The sequence below is a fragment of the Dicentrarchus labrax genome, unplaced genomic scaffold (genome assembly GCF_905237075.1).
Source record: "Dicentrarchus labrax unplaced genomic scaffold, dlabrax2021, whole genome shotgun sequence".
In the NCBI taxonomy this organism is placed as follows: Eukaryota; Metazoa; Chordata; class Actinopteri; family Moronidae; genus Dicentrarchus; species Dicentrarchus labrax.
In genome coordinates this window covers 25,679,313-25,691,675 of record NW_026136702.1, presented here as the reverse complement: position 1 = coordinate 25,691,675, position 12,363 = coordinate 25,679,313, and the positions used below count along the sequence as shown (strand labels likewise).

The 12,363-nt window shown below is 39.9% G+C and overlaps 1 protein-coding gene and 1 long non-coding RNA gene across 2 annotated transcripts in view; one reads left to right on the top strand and one right to left on the bottom strand.

The window, feature by feature from the left end:
• LOC127377137 (uncharacterized) overlaps positions 1-12,363 on the bottom strand; it is a 417,826-nt gene that overhangs the window by 242,535 nt on the left and 162,928 nt on the right. The window lies entirely within an intron of this gene.
• col13a1 (collagen, type XIII, alpha 1) overlaps positions 1-12,363 on the top strand; it is a 131,346-nt gene that overhangs the window by 63,162 nt on the left and 55,821 nt on the right. Inside the window, exons 3-5 of the mRNA XM_051423355.1 lie at positions 1,147-1,190; positions 6,073-6,099; positions 11,186-11,221. Coding sequence (XP_051279315.1) covers positions 1,147-1,190; positions 6,073-6,099; positions 11,186-11,221 — 107 coding nt within the window. The remainder of the gene's footprint in view (positions 1-1,146; positions 1,191-6,072; positions 6,100-11,185; positions 11,222-12,363) is intronic.

Here is a 12,363-nt window from a genome sequence, read left to right as displayed (position 1 = left end):
CTCCTCTCTTCATCCCCAGCTCAGGCTACAGATGATGATGTATCATCTGGAATCTGCCTCACGTTCTCTTTCCTTCCATCAATCCCAGGATTGATTGGTAGGCAGACTATTTCCAAAGCTGCCAGGATAGTGAAGGGTTTTCAAGTTTCAGGGTTCTGTGGCAGTCCCAGGGGACCACACATTGAGCTTTTCAGATGCACGATGATCGAGACCCCTGAAATTGATACTGTGGTTTATTCTTCAGGGATTCAACAAGGCGTGTCTTTGAAAACACAGCCTAGCCTGTCTGTGTCTGGGGAATTGTCTTCTGGGGAATCTTGTTGTTTGAGGAAATCAGTTTGTATGAAATGTAATTTTTGATGTGGAAACACATTCTTTAAAGTGTACATTTCTGCTTTCCTTCTTGAACAAAAAAATACATAGAGGCTGCAGAGAATATTTCTGAAGCATTGCAGTAACTGCAGACCCCAGACTGTTAGGGATCCACAGCTTACTTTTGTTCTGGCCCTGTTAACTGTATTTAATACATTATGAACCAGAGGTGGGACTTAGTCCTTGTTTTGAAAATCACAAGTAAATCTCAAGTATCTGCACTCAAATCCCAATTCAAGTCCCAAGTCCTAAACTTTGAGTTTTGAGTCCCAAACAAGTCATAATGCACTCTTTACCAAATGTAACTCAATTTTAACAACTGAATGAAAAAAACGAAATTATCTTGGGTATCATTTTTTCCAACAGTCGCTCAGTCACGTAACATTAGTTCTAGATGGTTCTCTCCTGCAATGTGATTGGTTCCTGTCAGATTGGTTCAAACAAAGTAGATGTGGGGAATTAATTGCGCACTTGCTAGGAATGAACAGCATTAACGTTAGTTGAATTAGTTATAACACTATAGGTAACATACTTTTAAATATTTAGCCATGGAGGAAGGCCAGGAGTTTCATGTCTTTTTTTATTTTGTCAATTTGAGTCTAAAGTCATCAAACATTTGTGACTCAAGTCTGACTCAAATCTAAGTTTTCCACACCTCTGCTATGAACCAGTCATAAACAGGACATGTGAGGTATTCAGACTGTCTGTATGTAATATATGTTGTCATAAGCCATAAATCTAATTATGTTTTCTCTCTCTCTCCTTGTCTTACAGGACCTCCAGTAAGTAGACCAGACGCTCTGGGTGACCTGTATGTGGTAAAGTGACTGTGGTTATGTTTGTACTTTGTTAAGTAGATGAATTGGAAAGTGTGTTCCAACATATCTGATGCCAATATATTGTTTTGTCTGGATGCAGTGATAATCTGTACACTGCTGTTCCTGCCATGGACTACATGCTTTATGGGCATTTTATGGTTCTAAAGTATGCTTCAATTGGTCCACACAGTTCTTACAACACTTCCTAACATACAGCGAGTTAGTAAACTCTAGCAAATGGAGTGCTAAAAATTGTCCAGATATACTACAAGCAATGTTGCAGCAACAACCTTCCATCAGCCTTGTTTCTATGTAGTTGGAAGGTTGGTTACTTACTTGTAACTCCCAGCAGCTCCCTAATTCCCTTCCAAACCATGTCCCATTTCAGGATAACCTTCTATAAAGCAGGCTGTGGGATAGTCTCGTGTCATTTCTTGCAGATCAGCCATCTCCACATTTTAGCAGTTTTGAGGTGGAACAAATGCACGTTTTAAGTAGTCTGGCCTCTAATAGTATTCAATAAGTGGTGGTTAGCAGTGGTTGCACTGTATTCTTCACAGCAAGACAGTTCTTTGAATATGCAGGCCAGCTTGGGTTTTCTTTTTCTGTGTGGATTTTGCATGTTCTCCCTATGTCTGCATTGGTTTCCTACTAAATTAGTGATTCTAAAACGCATATAGGTGTGAATGTGACTGTGAATGCTTGTCAGTCAATCTTGTGATACACCAGTGACCTGTCCAAGGTCTGCCCCACCCCTCGCCCACTGAGTGCTTCGGCGTCATGCAACTCTGCACACAATAATCTGATCAAATCTATAGGCGAATGCATTTAAACAGTTGAAATCAAGCCTTTGGATAAAAGGAAAACTTCTTGATTCCTGTGCCTCGATGGCACAACTTTTAGGAACACTGCTCCAAACATCTGGCCACTATAAGTTTGACTTTTGTACAGCCGTGTCAGTTTTAAAATCACCTCCGCCAAATATCCCTCCCTGGAAAATTTGAGGGATAGTTCCTACGGAGGAAATCTGAAGGTACATGAGGTCAGACAGCGAGGCAGATTTTCCACTGCTCTTCACTACACTTCTCTTCACAGGATCTGAGCATTTTAAAATCCAAGGTCAGATTCCACATGTCTCCATCGACCTTGACATACAGTATGAAAGCACCTATACCTTAATAAGGCTCAGTATCTTTTTTAACAATTCTCACTCAGAAATACCAATATTTTTTTTCAGAATTTCCACCTGAATTCCTCTTACAACAAGCAAAGCTTAGTAAATACAAATGAGCTGCTCATCACACATCAGAGTTCCTCAAAGTAAAATAAAAAAGGCATAAAGGTTGTGGTTGTGCCTCAGTCTTTATGATGAGACAAACTACTCAGACTATTTCATGAACAGTACATTGATAATGAATGTATAGGCAGGAACAGTCAACCTTTCATGCCCAGTCACACCAGAAAATAGCACCTAGCTGACACTACACAAAGGGCAGGGACAGAATATAGCCATGTTGCTAGTCCATCTCAACATATTCCCTGAGGGGGTTATTATGTAACCTAACATAACTGTAAAGTAATATGAAAATGCTTTATTCACTTAACCCTTGAAACTGGCTTGCTGTCATAGTTAGAAAAGATCAAATATCACAAGTGTCCACAGGTCACATCACAGGAGCTTTGCCCTGTTGGCCCTTGTATGGGCCTTGTGTAAATGATGGGAAACACACTCAGGCTCTGATTAAGCTGAACTGGATAATGACAGGGGTCCTTCACAAACTGCTCAAAAGACAGAAGCACAATGTATAATGACTGTTTGACACAAATTTTTAATGTAGATAAACAAATGAAGGTGGCCTTATTCACTGATGATTAATTGTTGAAGTCTTCTTTTTTGTGTGCATTGAAGTTCAGTTGTAGGGTAACACCAAAGTCAGCCACTGGGTAAAATAACACCAGTAAGGCTGGAGTAAATCAACCCTCTCTCCTATAAATCCCAACTCACTACTTATTGAGCAGAGGAGGGGACCCAGGGGACCATACATCCCACGTACCATGGCCAAATATACCCTCTACCCTCCACCCCCTCCCTGCCTTTCTATTCATTCAGCAGCACTTTGCCAAATGGGAGCCACATGTTTCATAGGGTTACTGTGTAATTCAAGTGAAGGGTTCCTTCCGGCAGTGGGTGACCTCTGCCCCCTGCAGACAGTCCCTGAGGACCCAGTAGCTAACGGGCAGGCACCATACATGCAGCATGTTCACACTCAGCACCTGGCCATGCACCTTCACGCACTGCCCTCTGACTGCCAGCCTGATTTAGTAGAAATACTGTTTATCTGACTACCCAAGCACCACTGACCCAGAACCCTCAAAACTGCAGTGTAGTGAATTACATTTCCATCACATGGATGAGAGTATAATATTAAGCCTGCAAAAAGAAAAATAAAGAAAATTGTGGTTTTGGTTCATAAATCAGTAAGTAGTCAGTAGCTGCTATATTTGGTCTATATTGGCTCTAAAGGGAATTGGTGCCTACAATGAGCCAACAAGTCAAAAAAAGAAAGAAAATTGTTATCAGTCAGATTCCTAATTAGCTGACAAAGTGAAAGCATATACCTTTCTAGCTCTGTCCATTAACCTTTAATTTCTTTCTCTCTGCGTGAAGTTTAATTTACATTCCAAAGTTGCATTTTGCATTGATCACATAAAAACTATAACAAAGGACAAGATTGACAACTTTGTGAAGTAGCGTGGGATCATGGGAGTTGGTGTCTTTAATCTTAAACAACCACCATTGCTGATGAAAATCTGACTGCACAGAAATTGTTCACAGATGAGGTAATACTTTTATTCACATTATATTTACTCATGTTTGCAGACTTCCTTCATCACTCTCCGATGTATCCCGTCTTAACCCAGAAGTTATAGCAACTATAGCATTTCTGGATGTGCATGGCTCCACAGTCAAGTTAGCGATGATTGATATGAAATGTCCACTCAGAGTTTCAAAATGAGGCTTGCTTGATTTAGTAGGTTTAGGAAAATATTGTAACTTATGTTACACACCTGATGTATCCTAAGTATGTTATATAAGTTAACTTAGGTACGTGACTTTAAAGAAATTGTGTACTTTTTTACAAGGGACACAAACAGGGTTGTAGTCCTGTGTTTGTTTGAGCCATCCATCTACCCAACTTTCGACTTTCTTGCTCTTTATACATTTCACCTGACTTTGACTGTGGGCACATCCAAAACTGACCATCGACATATATAAAGATGGATGATGTGACACCCTGGTGGCTGTCTGCACTATAGGTCATAAAGCCTGCTGCATCCATGTTAGCAAATGGGACATGGGCCAAACAGAAAAATCTAGTTACATGTCAAATACATTTTTCCCAAAGATGGTTTCTGTCATTTTGGATAGCTCTTATGGCACTGATGTATTTTCTTTTTTCTGATCAGTTTGGTTTTAATTAGTTATTTTAATCTATAAAAGGGGGTCATGTCATGATTGACAGTTGAGCCTTGCTCTTGATTGAGTTGGCCAGGCGTATGGGCGAGACTTTGACAGTTCAACGCAGACACAACCACTACTGCACAGACTCTGGCTCCGAATGTTGAAAGATGACAGCAACCTTATTTGGGATATTATGGCTTCATTTTTTACAGTGCGAGGCAGTGGAGACAGGACACCCATCTTTTATATGTTGATGGAACTGGCGTGTGAGGGATACTTATAGAATCATATTTTGAAAGCAGAGGTCCACTGACCAAGTGGCAGTATTTGACTTCTTTGTAAAGTGGACTTTCCTTTAACCTGTTAAAACCTGCCCCTTGGTGCAGAGCTTAGGGTTAGGGGTTAGGGTTAGGGTGTGTTAGGGTCTCAAGAAGTTAACTTAAATAACAACATTTGTCATGCTGCATCATCAAGCCACTCCACACAATGAATTCACAACACAACAGCAGACAGTAGACATTCATTCATCAAAGCCAATAAGCAAGAGCTCCAATGATGATTGTTTGACATTCCTTCCATCCAGGATTACTGATGTGATAGGAATGACTTCCCCTCTCCTGCAGTCAGCCAGCAGTCTCCTACCCACGCACACACACTCTGGGAAGTGCAGCACTCTCACTGGGCTCTTCAAGGAGGAATATTGATGACATGCCAGCATTCAAGAGCCGGCAGTTATCATTCTCCTCAGCAAAGCATCAATGCCTTAGCAGCTTTTTTTAAAATGTCAAGAGTTCCTGTTTTGACTTCCAACCAATTAGCATTCCATTCTTTTACATAAGAGCTGCTCACAGAAAGAAGCATTGATTTGTTTTCCGCTCACTCAGTGAAAACAAAAGACAGTGTGGCCATTTTTGTTCTTAGAACCTGGACATAACTGAAAGCCATTGTATTCTAGCTCCTTGTGTTTTGTTTGTGATGGAGGCCACCATGCTGACATGTTGTCATATCCGCCTTAGCAAGGTTTTCAGAGAAGCAAAGGGCAGTTAGGGGTTTTGAATAGGGTTTGTTACACATAAACATAAGAACCTTCAGCATGCGTCCTCCCAAAACCAATCTTTGCATGAGTATTTGTGGTGAAATTGTTTGTCCGTTTATGTTCAGAAACATCTTGTGTTGAGTTAAATTATGAGTCACTGAATGCCCGTTGACCAGAAAAGGCATGTTACTGCATCATTAGTGTTCTTTCTGTGTCACTGAGCTGAAAAGGCCAAAATAAAATGTATTCATACAAGACTGTAACTACCTGGTCTCTCCGAATTATTTGATTCTGGCCCGGCTCAGTGCAGGTATCTTTCATTTTGTGGACTGTAAAATTTACTCTTTCCTTTTTGTACCAATTTTCCCTTACCCCTTTTTCAGGGTCCTCCTGGACGAGCAGGCTTTCCGGTAACTGTCTTTTTAACTTGTGTCTTTGTGTGTCTCTAAACAGTATTTGCATGTGTAATCAGTGATCACTGCAGTATTGATCTCTCAGCCTGCTCTCTATTTGTTGAGTTTGTCTTTTAATTTAGTTTTAATGATTATACATATAGTTCAACTCAATATATCCAGCTATTAGCTATCAGATAATAGCCATAGCTGTCTCCAGGAAATTTGTTTAAATCAGTGTACAAATTTCCTTTAACAACTCTGTCTCCAGCAAAATACATCTATATCCTACTAATGTGCTTTGCTAAATCTGTTTGGACGAAACATACTTGCTGCATTGATAAAAGGAAGGTTATGTAACTTTTAAAAGAAGAAATAACACAAACTCACATGTTACAAATGAAAGATTTATTTAAGCAATACCTAGTCTTGCTTGATAACTATGACTCATAGCTTATGGTTGCTACCAGAATTTATGTACGGCAAACTTTAGTAGGTTGGCCTTCATATCAGCGTGTGAAGCTGATTTGTAAAGCTATCTTGTAGAAACTAGCGTAAAAGTTAACTTGCTACTCACACTTTACAACAAAACTTTGTAGCTTTTAAAGGAAAGAATGGTTTCTGTTACTGAACAAATTAATTAGGGTTAGGGTTTATTCATAAACCATGGTGGCTAATGTTAGCTAATGCTAGCAAGTGGTTTATTCCTGGTTGTGGTCCCATTCCACTCACTCACAGTCAGATCCAATGATATTGGATCAGTATTTATATACAGTGCATGTACATAAGATGATGAATAATTCACAGCATAACATATAATATTAGGTTGGGGAGACCAGGACATTGTCCCCATACATGGTAGGTAGGGAAATGACTGATAATACTTTGTAGATTCAATCAATAAATGTTTCCTTTTGTAGATTAAAAAATGTAATCTAGGCAGGATTACATTCCCTTCAAAACACATTTGCTAATGCAAACCTGTTTTGTATTGATGTATTTTTAAAGAAACAGAGTTGCATTCAACATGAACTTTATTGAACAAACCATCCAGAGACATTCAACATGGAAGATGTCAGTACGGCAGTGAAACTGAGTGCTTATAGCTTTAAAACGTTAACACTCCATATTCATCACACCATGAGCTGCCAACTAGATCCTGCCATGGCCTCTTGGATGTTTTAATTCCAATTCTATCCCTCTTTCTGCTACACCTAGAGTCTAATTCTCATATAATCTCTGAACAAATCTGCTTCTGTTTTGTCATCTCTATCCCTCTCTTTAATCTAACACTCCTTCTCTTTCTGCTGAACTAGCAGTCTCGACATGTCAAACCCACATGGTTTCTATCATGACAACAGGTGGCCATCTAGTGTCTGACCTTTTTCCCGGGTTGCCAGTTACAACCAGAAAGGCCCCGTTCTGTTCTGACAAGCTCACTTGTGAAACAGGTCCATAAAACAGTCTCAAGCAGAGAGAGGCCCCATGTTTTGTTCCTTTGCCGGGGTTTTGCTGACATTGTGTGTCAAAGTGAGGATGAGATCCCTTCCAGGATTTGTGATTGATTACACCCGTCAAGCAGCGGGAAATTAAATCACCAGCGGTCTTTGACTGAATGAGGGCTGGAGGATGTGGTTTTTGGAAAGATGACCTGTAAGAATTGAAAATCAGGGAGCGGTGTTTTCTATATAGAATGCGGTTATTTCAGAATGTGACATTATAGCTCTCTATAACCAAAGGGGGTAGACCCCACTGATATGATGAATGGATTGTGAACACACTGATCCCTTCTCACCTCACACATGCACATAAAACGTATATTTCTCCACATGCAAGTGGCCAAACTCATGTGTGCAGTATTCCTGTAACTCCTACTAACTCCTTAGTTACTGACTTGCAATTTAGGAATGATTAATTCACTCATAATGAGGCTAACATCAGATATCTGCTCCACTGCAAAACTCTATCACACACATATGGTGTCTAAAGGTGTCTATTTCACAAGTTGTCTTTATTCTAGTGGTGAGTGAGTGAGGCTGGTGTGACTGCAGCCAGCTGTGTGTGTGTGTTTGGCCTGAGACTATAAGGCTCATTAAGGCTGTAAATATGCCACAGACACCTCGACATTGCACCACTAAGGACCTGCATAAATCCTTTTGACTGCAGTGTGTCAGCTCAGGGCCTAGTGTTTGTGTGAGACACCAGTGAATGGGAGACTACCAAGGCTCTAATAAATCTGAAAACCAAACGAGAGAGTGACAGGCGCTACAAGGGGAAAGGTGTGTGTGTGTTGGTACGGAAAAAACAACCTACCTGACCACTGTCTTTTCAGGCCGGAAGAAAATGAGTAGAAACATGTTTGGGGCGTGCAGCAGGAGGAACAGTGCAGCAGCGATTAGGTTTCTGTCTGTGGAATTTAGCGCAACACATGAGCTAAATGAGGTTTTATAAAACACTCGGTTCGTCTCATGGCTATAAAAGCCACTTTAGTGAAGGTTGTATTTTGTGGTTGCAGCAAATAATCACATTAGGCACTGTGTAAAGCCCCCAGCTCTAAAACCATTTTTGGTGGTGCCAGATTCTCCCCAAGGTCTTGGTTTAAATCAGGACCTTGGACAGGGCTTCAAAGAGCCCAAGTGGCCTGATAGTATTTAAAGGCTTTCAAAAATATGCTGCATACTAATGACAGAGATACCAGCACATCTGATGTACCGGGACAAAAAAACAGGTGAATCTATGTCCAGCCTCAGCCTACTCTACACAAATGAGATATGGTTGTTATTAGTTAACGTCCCCATTATGTGACCCTTGGCTATCTGATTGGACAAATGCAACATGCTGGACAGCAACAAGCATATAACACATAAAACATAGCATAGAAAGAAATAAAACCACAGAATATACATATCATAAATCAAAGTACTAAAGAAACGTAAGAAATTACAATGCCAAAACCCAAAACAGAATTCAAACTAGAAGTTAGTCAAGAAATAAGTCATTGACTTAGCCCGTCATATTTCCTCAAGCAAGGTGTTCCAGACCCTCTGGGCTCTTATTTCAAAAGCTTTGTCAACCTTGTTCTTCAGCCCAGATTCTGGAGGATCTCAAAGTGAAACAAAAAGATCCCCCAACACTTTCATCCTTTTTTTTTAAAAGTATTTTTTGGGGCTTTTATTGCCTTTATGATAGTGACAGCTGAAGACAGACAGGGAAGGGGGGTAGAGAGAGAGGGGATGACACGCAGCAAGGGGCCGCAGGTCAGATTCAAACCCTGGGCCACTGCAGCAAGGACTCAGCCTCAGTACATGGGTCGCCAGCTCTACCCACTGAGCTCACTGGGCACCCCACTTGCATCCTATATCTAAGATGATGATGATGTGGTTGCGGTAATTTTACAGTAAACCTCACTGACTTTTAATTAATTAAATAAAACTTAAAAATAATAAAAAAAATAGAATAGATGCCACATTCACTCAGTGATTGCAAAGGCCATTGGACAGAAACTAATGCAGTCATACACATTCACACAGCGACACACAGCATCAGGAGGTTCAGTATCATGCTCAAGGATACTTCGACATGTGGCGGGAGGAGCCGGGAATCAAACCAACAACCTTCCGATTGGTGGACGACCCGCTCTGCCTCTGAGCCACAGCCACCTCACATAACTTGCTCACTCGAATTGTGAAAAGAAAAGGAAAGGAAAGGTTTTACAGTGCATGTTGCAGTCCACAATATGAATAATATTGCTAATTTAATTTAATTTAATCAACAGGAGAACAACCCCAAATCTTTTTTTCTGCCAGGAATCCAGTGGGCGTCCCCAGATGCTCTCAAAAATATAACCCTTCTACTCAGTCATGTGCTGTCTCCACAAATCCTTCCACACAGATGAGAGCTCCTAAGCCCCGACCTTGCAGCTACAACTGACCGTGTCCCTCTAATCACCCAACTCCCCTACAACTCTCTTTATTTCCATGACCTTCTGCAGCAGTCAGTCTTTTCAAACAGCTGTCATCACCAGAGTGTTTGCCTGATCCTCAGACACTGGTTAGAGTTGCTGAGTACAGAGGGATGTGCATTAAAAGGCTTTAGAAATAGATTTAGGTTTATGGTTATCTGAAGTAGTGTGAAAGGAGATGGGTGTTCATAAAGCAATGGAGCAGGGACATGTGTCAGAGTAGAGTTTTTGTCATGGCCACCAACCACTTGCCTCAAATGACATAAGGAATAATGATGCTCACTTTGCTTCAGGAGTTTTGGGTTGGGCATGACTGCATCAAAGTGCTATATACTTTCTATCACAGTCAGTCCCTCCAGGATTGTTGCAGCCTACAATGTGATTTCAGGGCAGCTTTTCTAAAAAAAATTGCAACACATATCGTGCCTTTTTTAAGCATTTTCTGCAATCAAATTAAGGGAGAAAATGAAAACTGTAGTAAAGTAACCTTACCAAAAACAGTTGAGGATTACAAAAATTCTAACAAAATATTTAGCAAAATTAAGCTAACTTAAAAACCCTCTTGGATTAGCTGGGAATTACATCGTCATAAAGCAGAAAACGGCTGTTTTTGCTCATGAAAAGTTGACTTTTCGCCACAAACATTTGATGTTCTTATACAATATGACGCATTGCTGTAGATTAAACTACTCAAAAATAAATAAAGTAGTTAAAATGAGCTCAACATCATCCATAGCAGTAAGGTACAAATGCTATGATATGTGTGAAAAAATCGTGAAGAATTCACAGGGGTTGGTTGAATTCCTGGAGGGACTGCACAGTATCGTGGAATGCTTGTCTCTAGTCTCACCATTAGGCATTGCATGGTTAACTGACTAAGATCTTTCAACACAAATGATTCTAACCCTTAAATGGATACCATGGCATTAGGGCTTTTACAAACTCTGTATACAGTATAGTACCTTATTATGTACGTACAATTTGATTCAAATTGTATTTAATTAGACGAGATCAGATTCATTCAGTGTTCTGAAAATGCCAAAGAGCCTACAAGCCTACATGTCAAGGTATCCCTTTAAGAGTTCACTTCAGTCTAACCGTCTTATTGACCCCTGTTCCTTTTGAATCTGCATTGGTCAATAGGGTGACAAAGGAAGTATGGGGATTCCTGGGAGAATGGTGAGTGACTTGGGCTTGTGCATCAAGCACAATGTAGTAGTGGTTGTATTCAATATGACATTGCCAATGACAAAATAAACATATGAGTTCTAAGGAAAGCAGTGACTTGTTGCTATGTTTATGAATTATTTCATAATTCATAAAGGCCCTGCATACCTATAGTTCACCCCAACTGTGATTTTACTTATTTTGGCTGATAAGAGCTCAGAGTGGGTTTATGCAGACTATTTGGTTGACATCTTGCTCACCAAATCACACCTTTATCATTCTAATTAGTTCAAAGAATCCTGTGACCTCAATCACACCTCAGCATAGTTTTGCCTAGGGATGAGCAAGTACACCGTTATCTGTTATCTACAGCATTACCTGTTCAACCAACTAATGGATGGAACTAACCAGAAGTCTGAGATTGATATTGGTTGATCAGACTTTGTTATTTTTATTCCGAAAGTATTTACAGAACAGCCTCAGAATTAAGCTTCAGAGCAATTCACTTTTATTTAGTTTTTTATATGAACATTTGACTACGTTATCTGTACCAGATACTCGTTTCAACTAAATGTATCATTGATTATATGAATATTTTCTAATATTCATATAATCAATGATACATTTAGTACAGCATTACAAACAGCATCACTGTTGATGCTGTTTGTCATTGGTCAGCTTTAAGTGAGCGTGCCGATAATGTGAAATTTATAATTGTTATTAGTTAATTGTGGTATGACTATACAAAATACAACTATTACCACAAATTCAGGTACTCTTAATGTTACTAATCATATTATGTATAGTGGTTGTTTAATTAGCCCCACCTTTTCAGTGTCATTTTATAAAATATGTAGTGATACTGGCAATGTGCCATATTCTCATATGCACAGAAACAGCTCAAACACAAACAGCATAAACCCCTAATGTGACTTCCCTGCAGCGGTCAGTTGTATATAATATATTCTTTAGGTGTTAGACGTTGCTGTGTTTTAAGCTCAATGTCCTTTTCAGCCCACCCAGGCTGTAATGTATTACAAAATCTGTTTTACTTTGGGATTACTTCCAGTCATTACTGTGCAGTTAATGGCCTGTAATTTATAGGGTTACCATACCATTTATTTGGTTAGTTTTGAACATTTATGTTGGATACG